Genomic DNA, 18,148 nt, shown 5'->3' with positions numbered 1-18,148 from the left:
TGTGGTGCATGAAAGGTGGGATTGGGGTGGGATAGAGAGATATGGGTATGCGAAGGGGAATTGCGAGTGGTGCGGATCAATCGTTGGGGTTCCGAATGCGGTCGTGTGCATATGGGGTGGTGAGGGTATTCTTGGTTCTGGGGTGTTTTTGTGGGGTAAGGGATGGGATGGGGTGGTTATGGGGTGGTTTTTATCTGGGAGGGGTGGATGGATGATGGTTTTATGCTAAATGGATATGGAACTATCCTATCTATCTATCATGTTCATGAATGAGGCTGTAAGATGACGAAATAAAAACTGCTAATAGTTATTTCGTAGCTCTATTTCTATCACGGTTATGGAGTGTTCCAGATCTCTCCCAATTTATCAGTACATATCGCACCATGGAATATTGATTAAAGGAAGAGACTAGCTCCTCGTATCTCCATTTTGCCAAAGTCGGGTTCCCAGGGGATAATGAGAGATAAGGCCGACTGGCCTTGGTTAAAACCCGTTGAGATTCATCCGCCTTCCAAGAACACGCCCCATGCAATATATATTGTACTCGGTATACTCTTACCGGAGCAAGGAGGGTGTCTCAGGGTGATACGAAGAAGAGAAGGGAGAGATGAGATTTCTGTTGCTGAAACGGGATACGACGTTGACACGCGAGATATGGCGAAGATGAAGATGATCTGATTCCATTTATGCAATTGATGAATTAGATGCGAATGAGGTATTATTGGGGTATGGCATGGAGAAATGTGCGAATGAATGACTGCCGTAGTTCGGTACTACCGATGACAATCATCTCGTGGTCAGTCATTTCATGAATGATTCAAAGCTCGTGATTCAAAGACGGGAAGGAAGAAAGATACACTGGTACTAATTTTGAGTTTATAGATAGGATAATGTCAAATCGATGATGTTAATATGTGCGAGGCTCAATCCAGGAATCTGGTAGTCTGATGTTCTGCGTTAGAATGTCGTGCATTTAATTTATTTCTTGGCTGGTCATAATGACTATCTTGCGGCTATATTGATAGTAAACACTATTGAAAATTGGTAAACGGCCTGGATGATATCAGGGTGTTTGTTGAGGGATGATCAGACGCGAAGGAGACGAGATACAGCTCTTTTGTGTTATGGCAAGCCGGGAGAATGGGAAGTTTCTTCCGAAGAGAAGTTGAGGAAATGGTAAAGGCGGGGAAGCGAGAATAAGGGGAGCTTAGAATGGTACTGGCGCAGATCAGAAGGCAGCGAAAAACAAGATGTGAATGGAACGGTGGAACGTGACATATCTACTTTGCAAAACAAATGAGGTGTAGGGTCTGAAAGCCTAAGAGCATCGGAGAAAAGGGGTAACATGATAAATAGGGATTTTTCAAAGTCAACCGTGGTACCGGAATTTATCCAATCTTCAGTAGATTTACATATGACTTTCTAAAACCTGAAGATTCTATGAGGAAAAAGAACGCTATCTCAAGTAGCAATGAGCATGAATGTTGAAAGCCAAGGAGGTTAAGGTATTATACCCAAACTGTAATATAGGAAGCCAGGGATAGATCTCTTCTGTTATCGAGGATAAAAGTGTCTGGAAATGGTAATATGATACATGTATAACATTGAGCACATCATCCGGGGAAGAAAAGCCGAACGTTGTTCTAAAGATCTCCGCAACATACATATATTTTGCGTGTAGCACAAGAACTTTCAGAAAAATCTAGAGCGTTAAAGTTTACTGCTGTAGATCATTACCAATGAGAAGACGGAAGAAATAATTATACATTGAGACAGTTGATAGATTTTCCTTTGATTCAAGATTTCGAATATCAGATCTTTATGTCGTGGAAAGTTCCATTCGGTCTTGTTTGAACTCGCGTGACCATCTCATGGTTCATGGGTGAAAGTGAGGGGAAAATCCATCTCGTTCTGTTTCACTTGATAAAGATAAATCATCAGAAAAAGGTACTTGAGTACGAGTAATGAATAATACGATGAACATTGAAATCGACGGGGAAATTGAGGAGAAAACTTTCGATCTTGTAAGGCGGCTTGGCATTGACATAAAGATCATCTCCCCAGATTTTGACCTGCATTTGACAGCGGAGATGACGATTATGGAACTACAGCCTTGGAAATAAAGTTTTGTCAAATCAGCTCAACACGATCGGGGAAATGTATGGTGTGGTGATTGAATAGATTCATTTGTTGACTTCAACCATTTCGTAATGATATGAAATGTATGACTATTGTAAACCATTTTGAATCGTTATCTTCCGGAGTGGATTCTCCAAGAAGTAGCTAAGCAGGCAGTCAAACTCTCTTCTTGAACTAGATAGGTATTGTTGGGAAAGCCATCTGATGACGAATGAAAAAAGATGTGATCGAATCAACCGATACCCCAGACTGAAGCTGCGTGGGGGCATTTACCCTTGAAAAGAGCGGTGTCTATAGAATATCACTTTCCATTCCATGCAATATACCAGTAAATGCTTCTAGATTCCATAATCCTCGTCTATTGTCAAATTCGTCAGGGCTGAGCCACAAGCTGACCTAATCGGCCAGCGCTCACCTCAGATGGCTATAGTTAATTATGCTAGTACTGGTATGCCCCATTATTGAGCACGGCGAGGCCGTAAAAGCCTGGGCTTATAATAGGTAGGTAAATTTTGAGATCTAGAGACACCTCGTAATTCTGCCTATTGATATCCCGCGAGAGATTTGAGATAAGAGAAAGCTATTTTAGAATATGTCAAGGGTAGTAAGTGGTGCCAGTATGTTAGCAAATGCGGGACACTATATTAACAATTCATCAATAACCAAAAGCGCAGAAAGTCGAATTTCTATACTATTTTCACATTTTAGACGTATTATTTATTAGGTATGTCGTTTGTTCGGTAAGGATTTAAAATGCGGGGGGCGGGGTTTGATAATGTGGAGAGAAACCTTAAGTGAACTTGAAGAGAAACTTTATCATTTCAATTATTTCGATTTTTTTTCTACCATTATGAGAAAAGTTGAGGTAATTATCTTTGAATAAAATAACTACTACCTCTTTGAGAATTGAATAAACTTCATACATCTCAATCGAAATATTACCTGATAAGTAAAGCTCAAGGATGAAGAAGAATAGTCAGTGCTTTGCAGACGCCACCCAATTTGGGGAACAGTGATCTTGCATTGCCTGAACGGTTTTTTTAATATATCGACTTGAAGCTTCATTTATTCCGGAGGGGTGGGAACCGAGAAAGCCTAATCGTTATTGGAATATGATCCGGTTGTTTGTTTGCTCTTTATTTCTTATTGCTCGAAGCAAACATGGTACGATGGGAGACAAGTAGACCAATAAACTTTGAAATGGCCAGATAAGTTTTAGGACAGCTGTAATTCCGAGATCGACCGGATGAGAGGTAGTATGTATGTGTGTTTGAGAAAATCAATGTCGTGATAGACAAACACTCTAATTATGGAATCATGCCGGTCAATTTTTCTGCGCTCTGCAGTGCTGCTTGAATTTTTTGTGCCGAAGGACAAGAATAGTGAAACTATCTGCTGAGGAAAGAAAAAAACTGACGATCTTTTCATCATGTGTTACTGACTGTCCTTTCTAAAAAGTCTAAAAGTATTCCACTCAATAACATCAATCAGATATCCAACATAGAAAAAAAACAGCACATGCTTGCACGGTCCGAAATTCCGGGAGAACAACTCCATAATTTTATGAGGCGAATGTGAAGATCTGGGGTAAAAGTCATCCGAAGAGAAACCACAACACTATTTCAAACGAGCTTCATCTTGCAACGTATCTTCTATCTACCTATTTTTTGTAATTCGTGCAGTACAGCATGTTGATCATTTTGCGCCGTGTGACTTCGGAGCGAGTGATTTTGAGGAGAGCAGGATTCAAGCGCCTCACAATTAATGTATCTTCCGTACCATTGATCAAACGCCATCGACCCCGCGATTCCAATTCCTGGAGAAATACTAGAAGTCTTTTGCTTGGCGCGGATCGTCCACTCAATTAGCATTGTCGTTTATGGAAATATGGGAGATACGAAGATGGACATTTTCAATTCGCGTCCTTCCGACAGACACGGCTGATAATATCATGATTCTTGGTATTTCTCGTAGAACATCATGCTGGTCTTGATAGCGTGGGGCGTAATTCATGGTCTTAGATATGTCGTGCGTGAGCCATATTCGGGGCGTTTCCGAACCTATTCATGTTTCGTGGGTGAATACTTCTCTTCGGCACTGTAAGCACAAGATGAACGTTGATGACATGAAATTTTCGCGTTGATCTATGTATTTTGCTCCCAATATCGTGCGAAATCACATGAACATTAAAGGGGGAAAAAATCTAATTCAAGAATAAATAATTATTGAACATCCCCGATGAAGCACAATCGATACGGAGCTTAATCAGGTACGAAAGCAAGATGGCCATACGAACGGGATCCTGGTGATACCATGGATATGATAAGAATTCAGCTAGCGTGGATCCTCGCAAACCGCCTTGTACGGCGTGAACACCCATTTCAATTTTTCCCATCATGGGGTAAAATCGGAAAAAGGACCTTTTAGGTAACACGACGGTAGCCGATGCACACGTTCAGATAAGAAGAAGAAATTCGCGACGACGAAAAGAGCGAAATGTGATGTATCATCTCGGACCACGCAAGTGCATTGAAGTTCGGAATTGACGGTTCCAACGATGTCACTTCACGATGTTACCATGTTGTTCGATCGGCGATATGCCTCTGTGGGGGTCTCTTGGGGTAATTGCTACGTGGGGATATTGAAAATGATAAGCTTCAATAATTGGAAAGTGTGAGATAAGAGTGCGATTGGAGTGTTGGCCTACATAAACTTTAATTGTGAGGTCTAGTAAGCAACACCATACAGGGCAAGAATCACGAACACCAGAAGATTTTGAGTGTGTCGGCTTTATCAATTCTTTGTGTTTGGAGAATCAAAATATGACAGGTAAAAATGATATCTTTTTGTTTGCCGAAGTTCGAGGAGAGACATACTCAGGGGAGCGATAAAGGCCCCGAAGGATAAGCGAGTCTGGATTTTCCCCTTTATGTGCACCCTGGAAGATCGTGGGGAGTTATGGCACACATAACTGGTAACTGGCTGGTTGTTTTATTAGTACCAAAACGATACTCAAGATTCACAAGGTAAAATTTCTATATAGTAATGATGAGTTGACATGTTGTATTTCTTTTACAGTGGCTTGCAAAATCTGTGCATTGGTTACATCAGTTATCGAAGCAAGATTTCTAATTCTAATAATCAAGCACGTTGTGCATCTTTCGACATCTAGAACTTTGTCCCGTGTTCGCGTCACATATATCTGGTTTTGTTATATCTCCATCTTATCTTCCATGTGAAGGCATCATAGGGGAGTTTGATTCATTTTGAATCATTGATTCTATCGGGCCGTATTATTCTCTCCGATCTTTAAAGTATGCTTTCTTTGATAGCAGTGGAAAATACCTACTAGCTGGCAATTTTAGTATCATGTGGCAGAAATCAGGAAGTGTCGGGGATATCGTGGAGAGATGGTTGATTTTGAGTTGTCCTATGGGCTGTGGCTTGACGAGATATGATCCAAGTGGAAAAGGAACACTCAAGTCCTAGTTTATTGATCATCAAAGGATAATAACTTCATATCGGATACTAGACCACAAATATTTTTAAAGAACGCTTCAAATGTTGACTACTGAAAAGAAATGTCGACCTTCGCGTATTGCTCTGCAGCGTCATCTGAATAGTTCATCCCAAGCTTGTAGCGATAGTCATTCCTACATTGCAACTAGTACTTTGATGTAGAAAATGTTCGAGCCAAGGTGATGATTTGGCCGTTAATATCTACGTCTTTGTCTCATGTTTATGTCTCAACACTGTTCTATTCCTGCCATACTCTACAGAGGCATTACTTGATGTAACATAAGATTTTGAGTTCGAAATATATTCATGAGGTTGCGAATGGATTCTATTCACAAGGATTTCAAATGAAGTTCCAAATGCCTATATATCAAATCTAATTCGAAACATACTTCATTTGGTACATCGAGCGGAAAACATGTGACTTTGACACCGTCTCGCCAGATACGATCTTATTTTTGTCCCGAAGAACATCCCATTGTCGCATGCCCATTTATGTAATATCATGTCATTTCGCAATGTTAAGCACCCCTTGATGGAGATTCCAATCCATGACCCCAAAATATAATGCGCAATGTCACTGAGCCTCTTACGTATAACCTCTCTCGTAAAAAGTGTTAGTCTTGATTGTGCATCTTATATTCACTTTCAGTCATATAGCCATATGGACAAAGTGATGAAATTATTCGTATGAAAATACTTTTCATTGATAGCATCATGTAGTCTCCATTATGTATCCGTCATTCGTCTTCAGAGTCGATTCCGTTTGCAAGTTATCCCAACCGGGTATGTTAACATCCATGAGCCATCTATAACCTGTTTCTCTACCTCAAAAGCACGTTGCATGAGTCTGACTCTCCAATATTAGAGAATCAACATATTACGTCCTATGAAATCGAGTGTTTGAAGAATGCATTATGCATACGGCTGCCTGCGCACCTGTCCAGTTCCAATTTCGTCCAATACTATGTGCTGCAGAGATCCGGGGCAATACCACACTGAATATAAATATTACATTATCGGACGAGGCTAAGAGCCGCAAACCACGAGCAAAACCAAGACCACCTTGAAAGTTCATAGGTGGGGTTTCAAACGTTTCAATCTTAACATGCCCTATATATTCTTAGGAATTCAACCTGTGTCGATTTCTAACCCCACACGGGTATACTATTAACCTTCCTTGAGCCAATCCCAATCCATACCATTAAATTCACTTTTCCATCACCAATCATGCTCATTCCCAAGAGAAAACTTCGTGTGTTGTCCATTTCAAAACCTTTCTATCCAGTTCGAATCCAAACGCCCGTCAAAGTTCTACAGAATCTGACAGTGAGGCTGGCAAATTCTAATTTCATCCGTTTGCCGCGTTTTCTTTTGAAGCGAAGGATTGCATCTTTCTATTTACGAGTTGGCATGGGCACTCGTGCCTTACCCAAGGCATTTGGCTTGTACAGAATGGTTACTCCATAGAATAGTTGCCAGGCACATTCGATACCCCAAGTAACCGAGATATAAATTATACGGATATAATTGTTCTAGATTATTATCTAAAGTTGAAGTTATTTCTGACTACACAATAGTGAGTCATATAATCGGACATGTGTGATCATTATTGGTATATTTGAAGTTCTAATAATCAGTCTTCCGTTATATGCAGCACCACACAGGAAAGCCTCCGGGTACCCAGGGAATTAGAGCCTCTCTGCGAGTTGTTCACTCTTTTCTATAAAGGTCAAAGCCAATTAGAGTGATATACTGCCCTGGTATACCCCGGATTACCCTGGGTTTGCCCAACCCTGTGCCCAAACCTGTTTATGGGCCGTTGAATGGACGAACAAAGCAACAAGCCCATCCATATTGTCATGCAGGCGCCTGAGACAATGACAGTTGCCAACTGTCGAAGCTTGAGAGGACCAAGATGCTGTGGGTGGAAGTTACCATTTATTCGCCTACAAGTAGTAGTCAAGGACAGTGATAGTTTTACTATCACAGAGAAAGAAAACTTTCAGATTGAGTGAAAACGATGGATTCGATGCTTAAGCTAGCTATTTCCATCACTGCCCCAATTGTTGCATACTATTTCATCTGCATTTCGACAGTCACAAGTCTCTACCAAAAATGCACCTGCAAAGAAAAGATTATTTCCATCCGGAACCTGTCAGAAGCGACGGAGATTTTAAAAAGTTCTTCACTTCCCTCTCGAGCTCGGCCGAACCAACGACTTGTGCGCGTTTTCTCCATTTCTAACGCATTTACAACAACCGATCAAGATTTCTACCGATCATTCGTCACAATAGCTAAATCTCTATTGAAGACATCCAATGAATCGATCTCCACCCTGTCAAAAGTCCTCTCTATTCTCAACGATGAGATCTCCCCTTCCATCTCTGAAAATGGAATCACACCGCTCAGTCCACTAATTCAAGTCTTCTGTTTTCGATTCGTGCTTCTCAAATTCTTTCCCTCCAAATACACGAGACCCATGCAGATCCCTATTATCCGCATAACCCAACTCATCAACTCCCTCTGGATATCATCCAAATGTTCCTGTTTCACCCACCCCTCACAAGTCCCAATGCAGAAGTCACTACGTCGCGAACTCGATTCGCTATCCCTATCCACCAACTACGAGAATGAGAATCCACTCAACGTTCTTCTCCCTGCATACGAAACGCTGTGGAGAATTGTTTTACGTTGTTTCCTCGAGATTTCGTTTCGTCACTCGTCTGATACTGCGGCTGAATGGAAAGATGTTCTCTCTCGATTTCTGATGAATATTACAGCCGAGCAATTTAGCAAACGAATAGGAAGATGTTCAGCTCAAGACATAGTCTTTGAAGCTCTGCGTTTGTATCCACCGACCAAGAGGATTTATCGTCAGAATGAAGACAATGGCTTAATCTTCGCGGTCGATGTTGAGTATATACAAAAGACTGAAGACATATGGGGAACGGACGGGAATGAGTTCAGACCTGAACGATGGAATGAATTGGAGAGTAACGGTAACACTGAATACAAGGAAGCATGGATGCCGTTTGGGAAAGGTAAGTTTCCATGCCCAGCATCGAAGATGGCACCAATGATGGTTGGAATGTTGGTCGGGTGTTTGATTGATACATTTGACAGTGATCATTGGGTTCTGGAAGGTGAGGGTGTGAAGGATGTGATATCAAGAGGAACACCGTTGGATAATGGGAGGGAGGCATTTGGGTGTTTATCATTGAGACGATTTAATGATAAATAGTCTGAAATATAGATTGGACGGGAGATACAATATTTGGTCCGATAAAAAGACGCAGGCGCTGAATTAAATAATGCTTTTATATCTCAAATCAAAGAAACATTGCACTTTTCAAGCTTTATTGATATGCCTAGATCCTTTTCTCGTCATCTTTTGGTTGTTGTCTAATGCATAGCCTTGTTTCTGGGATTCTTTCCTCCTGGCTGCTCTTCCAAACACTTCATAGTGTAATATTGTCTATAAGACTTCTCAGGCTCGATTGTTAACCCAATTCATTCCCTCTCTGTAGGTTCGTTCTTGACAACTCAATTGACCTCATCTGAATGCTCCTAGATAATACCAGGACTGAGATTGTAATGAAGTAATATTTTAACCTTCTTAACCGCTCCATTGTTGTTATTGTCTGCTAAAAACTCAACACAGCCCTGACTACTTGTCCAGAATTTCTTGAAAGCTCCTGCACTCTACAGTATTGCGAACTTGTGATTTATAGCCTTACCATCTCTGCAATCTCAAAGACCTGTATGCAGTTTCTTATTGAGTTTATCAATGCCCCGCACGCCAGTACCAGCAATTTCGGAGTTTTTTTCTGTTTTGGCACACTTCCCAGAACTTATGAGCATCTCTCTCTTATACTTATCGCTCACAATGCCAGGTTTCTTCTGGTGCCGTGCTGAACTACAGGTAAAACTTAGAGCTAATGTAAATAGAAATAAAATCGCTTGTCATTCCGTGTAAAAGGGGAATCTGGACTCAAGTCCATCCAGTACTTCTCGTCTAGCACAACCAAACCTGAAATCGCGGAGTTCATATTTAAAAATGAATTAAAAATCCAGAGCGCTGATAGTGATGCAAATTTTCTCTTTCCCTCCAAAATTTTGAGAAAATTATCAGCACACCAACTAGTTTGACAGTAAAGTTACAAATGTCGATAGGTTATTCGCCCGACTAAGACTAGTTTCCTAGATAGTATCCAGTTTGGGTATTCGATTTATTCCCACAGGAATATATATATACATACAGATATCTATTTCCCATTCAATCTGAGCGTGATAATTACCAAAGATATAGAAAGAGAAGAAACGTGACAATCATGTGATGACACTCCATTCGCTAAACGTCATCGATTAAAATGCGGGGAGAGATCTTCAGGTCTAGACTCCACATTAGTATTGACATCACCAACTTTAGGCATACAAATCAAGAAGATGGGAATTGTTATCGACGATTCGTTTTATTATGGGAATCTGCATGTTTTCATTGCTTTCTGCATTTATGATCATAGTTTGATGGCGTGAATACATTTGAGGTGCTTTCCTTGCTAGTAGTTTCTCTTTTTTGATCTCTCGCTCCATTTAATTCGATTCATCAACACTTTCTTACATCTTCTTTTGATAATATTACGCATTTTACTCATATTCTGGAAGAAACAACCCACAATCATGTCACAAAATGCATTATTACGTATCAGTCGTCCCAAACACCGTTCAGTAATGACGTCAATGACATTTGCCAATTCATCCCACCGAAGCGTCTGCAGAATACCATTCCGGAGCATTTCCTCCATGACGCCATATCAAAACCATATGAAAAGCATCTCCAATCCTCGATCCCAACAATCTTCAAATAACTTCTCTACCTCTACAACCAAAATGTCTGATACCAACAAGAACTTTCTTTTGAGCAATGTGTTTAATGTCAAGGGCAAGGTAATTCCCCTCTTCTTTATATTGAAATGAATATGAGACTCACATAAAGCAGGTGGCCCTCGTGACAGGTGGCGGATCAGGAATTGGTTTGATGGCAACTCAAGCACTGGCCGTGAACGGTGCCAAAGTATATATTGTGGGCCGGACCGAAGAAAAGCTTGAGAATGTTGTCAATCACCACGGCCAAAACATTGAGGGAGAGATTATCCCTATCGTTGCAGATGTCACCCGCAAAGATGAGATTGCTCGTGTGGTAAAGGAGATTGAATCCAAGGAGAAATGTCTCTGCACTGCATCTTAATCAACAACGCCGGAATTTCTGGAGCTACCCAGCAAACGGAGGCTAAGACTGCGGAGGAAATGAAAAAGAATCTTTTTGATGATGAGAGTTCGACATTCGATGATTGGTGCAATACCTACCGTACTAACGTTCCTCAATTATTCTTCATGACCACTGCTTTCCTCCCTCTACTCCAGAAGGCTTCGGATCACCAATACGGATACTCCGGAACTGTGATTAACATCTCCTCAATTTCCGGCATCGTCCAATCTTCACAACATCACTTCGGATACAACGCCAGCAAAGCTGCAGCTATCCACTTGACTAAGATGTTATCTTCGGAGATCGCGGGCAATGGATTGAAGATTAGAGTCAATAGCATTGCACCAGGTGTATTCCCTAGTGAGATGACAACTGGTGGCGAGAGTGGACAGGACCAGAAGAGTCACATTGAGAAGGAGAAGTATGAAAAGGTTCCCGCCAAAAGACCTGGCAAGGATGAAGACATGGCCGGCGCGATATTGTTTGCGGCTACCAATCAGTATTTGAACGGTCAGACCGTGGCTGTCGATGGTGGATATATCTTGCATGCTGGTGCTTAATGAGCTTATGAAAGGTGGTACGTGTACGATAGAGTTATATGGTAATGATGGGATGATGGGTATCGGTACTCGGAACGAATCAATGTAACAAGTTAGCCTTTTCAGTATCTTTCATCATTCTCAAGTATCCAGGTGAGACAAAAATCGCTCTGATAATCTATAATCTTCCGACAACTTTTGGTCAATAACATCACTGCAATCGAAGTTGCTCACCACGTGAAACTCTAAGAAAAGTTAGCATAAGCTAGTGCGTGTTGACTCGATTGATAATCATAGACTAGAGCTAGCCTAGCTTGTAGTCCCGACACTACCGGCATGCACCTCCGACCTCGAGGCTGGGCTGATTTTCCTAGATGATCGTGCCATCAGAAGAAAAATCCATTTGGGAACCAAAAAGCAAACACTGCATAAACTCAACGACTTAGTGTCACACTATACCTATTTGAGAATAAGGTTTCGTGAGTATCATTGGATGGTCGAATCTCTCACGCGGAAATAGGAAATAGGGCAATAACCTTATCTCAAAATGGCTTAGTGCGATACGTACTTTTTGAGTTCATGTGGCTGGATTTCTATTTTAAAGTATACGCTAGCACCTGGGCTGCACACTTTCTACCCAATTGTTTCCCTCATTATTCCCTACTTTCACATCGTCCGGGTATGGAGTACGTAAAGCGTCCAAGCTGATCCTCACATGCAATCGAAGAAGCCATATACCTATTGCGCTTGGTAGATACTGCCAAACTAATCAAAGGCTTGTATTCAATCCTAGCCAAAGATCTGAACCCAATGCTTGCATCGTCGAGACAGATATAAATCTAGCTTTCTCAAGCTTACCCCTCATCATTCAAGTTTCATCTGAACCCAAACAGACTTGTCTGGAGATAAGGAATTGCCGTTTTGATAGGGCGTTTCTGATATGGTGTTTCTGATAAGTGGTATAAACCTGTTGTTGAACCTAGCTTTACTTTTGTTGTTGTTGAGATGATATGTTGAGTCTAGCTTTCGGATGTCGATCCGTCTACCTAAGTAGCTAGAGTCTAGTGTCGGACCCGCTGAACCCGTTGAGTATGAACGGTTCGATTCGGTAGGTAAATTTAGCGCAAATTCCAGTATCGAATGAACTTGGTTTCCCGGACTTGGCCTCGAAAGTGCAGTGAATATCGAACTTGGACGCAGGAGAATGATTTTTTTAAGGGGTTGATCGTCTGAAGAAAAACAGGAAGCAGGCATTTTCTCTACCGACATTACAAACGAAATCTGGCAAGGTAGTAGGACCCCACCCTGGAATGGTGCAATTCAATAAGTCATACACGACTCTAACAACAAGGCAATGATTGCGAAAAATCAGAGTAGCCTTGTGCAATCGATCTGGTCGGAGAAAGGCGGCCTGATTTAAACTTTCTTCTGTAGTTGTGTTCAGAGTTAGAAGCCTTAACCTCTTTGAGTTAGAGGGATCAATGCCAATACACTTGGTTAGTACGTATGTGATAGATGTCATCTTTGACTACTAGTGCTTAGTTAGCTTGGAACGCAGTGAACAAAGATGCGCTCTTCCCCCGGTTCCTGGTTTACCACACTTGAACATTCCCGAATTTCTCTTCGCACTTCCCAAGCACAATTCCAACCACCTTTTCATAGAGATGTCGACGTATTACCACGGCGCCCTCAAGGTGGAATGCTTCATTAATCCTCAATCACAAGCACGCTGGCATCTTGCAGCCCCTGCCTCTGGAATTCACCTTGCATCTACACGGGACGACTCCCCTTTACCACCGCCATCCTCTGAATCTTCCTGGCTCACTGTCAACAAGAGGGGCAGAGGATACCTGATGTGTCTTGCTTCTGGAAAACAAATTAGATTGAAGCGCAGAAACTTCTGTTTCTCAACTCATCAGAGATTATCCTTCAAGTATACTGCTTCTGAAAAATATCTTGAGGGTCGGGAACTTTCGGGAAAATATATATGGAAATACCAGAAAACGACAATGCAATACTTTTTAACGAAAAAAGGCGAGTTGCGGGTGTACGCTATGATGGCTTTTGATCCGAATTGTTTCAACGGGGTTTCTGGCAAATTTCACATGTATGATAAGTGTAATGTTGTCACGTCAGAAGGACCATCGGATAATGCTGAAGGGGAATTGGACACTTTCATCTATTTATCGATCCTTGAGCTGCTTCTTTATCAAGAGAACAAGACGTTGGGGTTCCACGCGGGCGACAAAACAAGAGAAGACGATGTGATGGATTGTGGATGTGTGTGTCACTGCATTCCTGGGAAGTGTACTTGGACCAAGTTCGGGGCGAAAGTGAAGGATATGTTCAATGTTACAGTCAGGGAAGTGAATGAAGACGAGAAAGACTTGCCTGCTTACTCGTCCTAGGTAATATTCTAGGGCTACTGTCCTGGCACAATTGTTTATTTGTTTATTTTATAGAGGTAGTCGAGGGCAAAGTGTCTTATGGCGCAAGGATATGAGAGATGACCATAATGATAAGATGTAATGGACATCTGGTATGCCTGGCTGGGGAATTTTTGATGGCTTTCAGCCGAACATAACGAAGTTAATCTAATAATTTTCACCCTAACTAATAGGACTATCGCTGTAAAGATTCAAATCATGTGATCCAAGTGCACGAAATTGTTCAACAGTTACAATATAGTACCCACATAGTGCGGGATATCATTGAACCTTACGTACTTGGTAGCCACTAGGTGAACGGCAACATGGAATTTGAGTGGAAGGATAAATAAGGTTACAATGATTGGGAGATCTTTCACTATTCACGCTGTCTCTGATCGGAACAACCGAAAGGAAAGGAGGTAATAGAATGGACAGTACTTTAGATAGTGATAATCGACCAGTAATTTTCTTTGATCACAGCCTCACTGCTCATGACCAGTTCATTGCATAAGGACATCAAGACAGCGAGAAATCATTGGCCATAATATATAGATGCTTTTTCGTATTTCCAAACAAAGGTAGTATTTGCCCATACATGATGCAACACTGAGACAGTTTTGCGCTACAATCTGAGTCAGGGTTTCCAACATCAAGGACTGCTGTCCGACAACCTGAGCCGTTCAACTTCTGAATTTAATTGTAACACCCAGATGGTCTTAACTTTTGAACTCATCTTGAATATTGAAAGTCACACCTAATATGTCAATCCAAACTACTGGATACCCTGCTCTTGTCTATATGCTATTCTCTCAGTGAAGTGGAAATTTAGAATCGCACAACTTGGTAACCCATTCAAGGTCTTGTATGGAATGAACGATCTTGATACAGGCGCACTTGCACCGTAGAAATTAGAGAGTATGTTAGAAACATACAGGAGCAACAAGTAGACATTGAGTGTAAAAAGTCTTAAATGATTCAATGTTCTGAAGACATCAGATGATTTGAATGATGCTTGATATGTTCAATACACATTCATGCAATAATTTCAGGCGAGAACGATAATGACCTTTGAAAGGCCCTGTAGTACAGCGGCCGCTAGCGTTATTTTAATTCACGACGCGTCTCCCAAGCAACCTTTATAATTGTCGACCGCTCCATTTGGTTTCCATCAAACCTGCCAAAGACATGAATGATTTCCTAGACACGAAAAAACTCTGAAGTCGCCCTTTTTTGATTATGCCACCACCAGAACCATCAAGTACACGAAAGCGTCTTAGATCTCGTATATCAGACGAAGCCGACGAATTATCCCCTCTGCCTGCAAAATCGCAAACATCTGCAGCGAAACGTCAAAAGGTAGATGCGCCTACCTCCAGGCTTGGTGGTATCTCGGGTCGGTTCAAGAAACTGCTTGGATTGAGCGTTAAGAAGGAGACTGAAGATAGTGCAGACGAATTGGGCAAGGATATCTACGACTTTAAGGTTACGGATGACGAGGAAGAGAATACAAATGCATCAGGGAAAGCGAATACCAAACCGGTAGCGAGAAGCACCAAGGTGGCGAAGTCTACAGCAAAGGAAGTGGTGCCCCCTGTGAAACGTGGTCGTGGGCGACCGCCTAAGAATAAAGAATATCTTGAGAAGGCGAAAGCATTATCACGACAAGCTATCCAAAATGAATCTACGAAGGACCAGCAGAATAAGGACATTGAAGCTAGTAATGAAGATATAGAATCTGCGGAGAAGTCTAAAAAATCATCCAGGAGTCAATCGACGCGATTCTCTAATTCTAAAGACGTAGTTTCAAAGGCTCGAGGAAAGAGCACTGAAATACCTGAATCCAGCACACCGAAACGTGGCCGGCCAAAGCGGATAATAGATGGTTTGGCAGATTCAACGGCCGCGACCCCAAAAGGTATCCTGACTCCTAGCAAGTCTAGAAATTCGACAATAAGGAAGAGTGTTGCATTCGATGAATCTGGTAAGGATAATTTAGAGGGGTTTAGAGATATTCCGGTAGGTACAATCATTTCTGAAGCAGACTGATTATCCTCGGACGATGTTGCAGATATGAACGTCATGTGTACTAACCAGAAAATAGTCTGAGGCACACCTCAAGAATCTACAGGGTAAGACTATACCATCCACGTCGCGTTCGATTGATGGTTATTATGAGGACGATTATGAAGGTGCTGTTTGCGAGATCTGTACAAAACCTGATTCGGTAGCTCCGAACAAAATTATATTCTGCGATGGATGCCCGCTCATTGTGCATCAGAAGTGTTACAGTGTGCCAAAAATACCCGAAGGAGATTGGTTTTGCAAGAAGTGTCAAAAGGCCGGAGTAGCAGCAGAGGCAGCGAGAGCTGCTGAAAGTGATGGTTCGAGCGACTCTGATGACGAAATATCATGTGCTGTTTGCGAAGGATTGGATTCAGAGAAACCAAACGAGATTATTCTATGTGAGAATTGTGATTATGCCGTTCACCAATCTTGCGGCAATATTCCCAAGAAGCCTCGGGGTGAATGGCTTTGTAAAACTTGCATTTCTGATGTAGATCATGATTTACTCGATGGGGAAACAGATTTGGGTCCAATCTCAAATGAAATTCCCGAAATCGAGGGGTTTGAAACCCATCTGAAAACAATGCAAAGAGCATTACTGAATCGCCTTACCGGAGAGAAACGTCTAAAAATCCAAGGCCATGAAGATGGCATGCATAAGGTACATCAGCTCGTCGAACAAACAGTTGTGGCGGGCGAGGGTAACTCTATGTTGATTATTGGTGCAAGGGGTTCTGGAAAGACTACCGTAAGATCCATACCGATATTTTTAGACGTTAAGCTAATTCATGTGCAGCTGGTTGAAACCGTAATTTCGGATCTTGGAAAAGACCATAGACAAAAATTCCATGTCGTTAGACTTAATGGATTCATCCATACAGACGATCGGTTAGCGTTGCGCGAGATATGGAGACAGTTGGGCAGGGAAATGGCAGTTGAAGATGACTCTAATGGCAAGGTAAAGATCTGTGTGGTTTAATATCATGCCTGCGTTAACATTTCATACAGATTAATAATTATGCTGATACCTTGGCCTCTCTTCTGGCTTTACTCTCCCATCCATCGGAGATATCAGAAATCGAGACAGACCATGCTGCTAAATCTGTTATCTTCGTACTAGACGAATTTGACCTATTCACGACACATTCTCGACAAACTTTACTCTATAATTTATTCGACATAGCACAGGCCAGGAAAGCGCCTATTGCTGTACTTGGTCTAACCACCCGTGTGGATGTAGTCGAGAGTCTAGAAAAGAGAGTCAAAAGTCGTTTTAGTCATCGATATGTTCATTTATCATTACCTAGAAGTCTTCCAGCATTTTGGGAAGTATGTAAACAGGGCCTCATTGTTGACAGCGATGATTACGATGATGAGGAATTTGATATCTCGACACCTGGACAAAAAGAGTTCCTATCATTTTGGCAGAACATGATCGAGGTAAGGTCCTATGTTCTCTATCACACTCATATAACTAACACTGCAACCAGAAACTATACAATAACGACAAAAGTTTCAAGCATCATATTCAATCAAATTTTTACCGCTCTAAATCGGTGCCTGCATTTTTTACCTCCTCGATTCTTCCCATATCAAGTCTTTCAATGCAGAACTTTCCATTACGTGGCCAATCATTTAATATGGCTAACATGGCACTGTCAGCCCCGGACTCTAAACTCCACATCCTTCAGGGTTTATCCGAGTTGGAACTCGCTATGCTGATAGCTGCCGCACGACTTGACATTATTCTAGACACAGATACTTGCAATTTCGCAATGGCTTACGACGAGTATAGCTCCTTGACATCAAGGTATAAGATACAGACATCAAGCACGGGAGTTACAGCTTTAGGAGGTAGTGCTAAAGTATGGGGAAGGGATGTCGCTTTGGGGGCTTGGGAACGATTGGTAGATTATGATTTGCTTATATCTGCAGCTATCGGTGCGGCACAAGTGGGTGGAATTGCAGGTCGTATGTGGAAGGTAGATATTGCATTGGAGGAAATCCCCGGCAGTGTCGAGGGTTTGACTGGGGTTATGCTTAAGTGGTGTAGAGAAATATAAACTCGGTGTCAATCCATCCATCCATGACGCTGTATTTGCAATGTCAGTATTGGTCGATTATTTTCGCCATGTGGTGAAATGTAACACGAATCGCCCTGTTTGTGAGGGAAACTTTAGTAAGCTGAT

General features: G+C 41.8%; 4 protein-coding genes across 4 annotated transcripts; all 4 read left to right on the top strand.

The window, feature by feature from the left end:
• Nucleotides 1-8,230: 8,230 nt before the first annotated feature.
• On the top strand, nucleotides 8,231-8,899 carry Bfra_004353 (putative cytochrome p450 protein; the record flags this gene model as incomplete). The annotated part of the gene is made up of 1 exon (XM_037334760.1): nucleotides 8,231-8,899. One exon carries the CDS (start codon nucleotides 8,231-8,233, stop codon nucleotides 8,897-8,899), a length of 669 nt encoding a protein of 222 aa, XP_037193294.1.
• A 1,439-nt stretch (nucleotides 8,900-10,338) lies between these two features.
• On the top strand, nucleotides 10,339-11,487 carry Bfra_004352 (putative short chain dehydrogenase reductase family protein; the record flags this gene model as incomplete). Its single annotated transcript, XM_037334759.1, has 3 exons — nucleotides 10,339-10,605; nucleotides 10,658-10,853; nucleotides 10,880-11,487. 3 exons carry the CDS (start codon nucleotides 10,339-10,341, stop codon nucleotides 11,485-11,487), a joined length of 1,071 nt encoding a protein of 356 aa, XP_037193293.1.
• A 1,643-nt stretch (nucleotides 11,488-13,130) lies between these two features.
• On the top strand, nucleotides 13,131-13,874 carry Bfra_004351 (uncharacterized protein; the record flags this gene model as incomplete). Its single annotated transcript, XM_037334758.1, has 1 exon — nucleotides 13,131-13,874. The coding sequence occupies one exon, from the start codon at nucleotides 13,131-13,133 to the stop codon at nucleotides 13,872-13,874; it is 744 nt and encodes a 247-aa protein (XP_037193292.1).
• Nucleotides 13,875-15,131: 1,257 nt separating this feature from the next.
• On the top strand, nucleotides 15,132-18,022 carry Bfra_004350 (putative origin recognition complex subunit protein; the record flags this gene model as incomplete). The annotated part of the gene is made up of 5 exons (XM_037334757.1): nucleotides 15,132-15,911; nucleotides 15,997-16,707; nucleotides 16,756-16,917; nucleotides 16,968-17,399; nucleotides 17,450-18,022. 5 exons carry the CDS (start codon nucleotides 15,132-15,134, stop codon nucleotides 18,020-18,022), a joined length of 2,658 nt encoding a protein of 885 aa, XP_037193291.1.
• Nucleotides 18,023-18,148: the final 126 nt, after the last annotated feature.

This window comes from Botrytis fragariae (genome assembly GCF_013461495.1).
Source record: "Botrytis fragariae strain BVB16 chromosome Unknown tig00000050, whole genome shotgun sequence".
Classification (NCBI taxonomy): domain Eukaryota; kingdom Fungi; phylum Ascomycota; class Leotiomycetes; order Helotiales; family Sclerotiniaceae; genus Botrytis; species Botrytis fragariae.
Note: the sequence above shows the minus strand (reverse complement) of the source record. Positions and strands in the feature narration are given on the sequence as shown.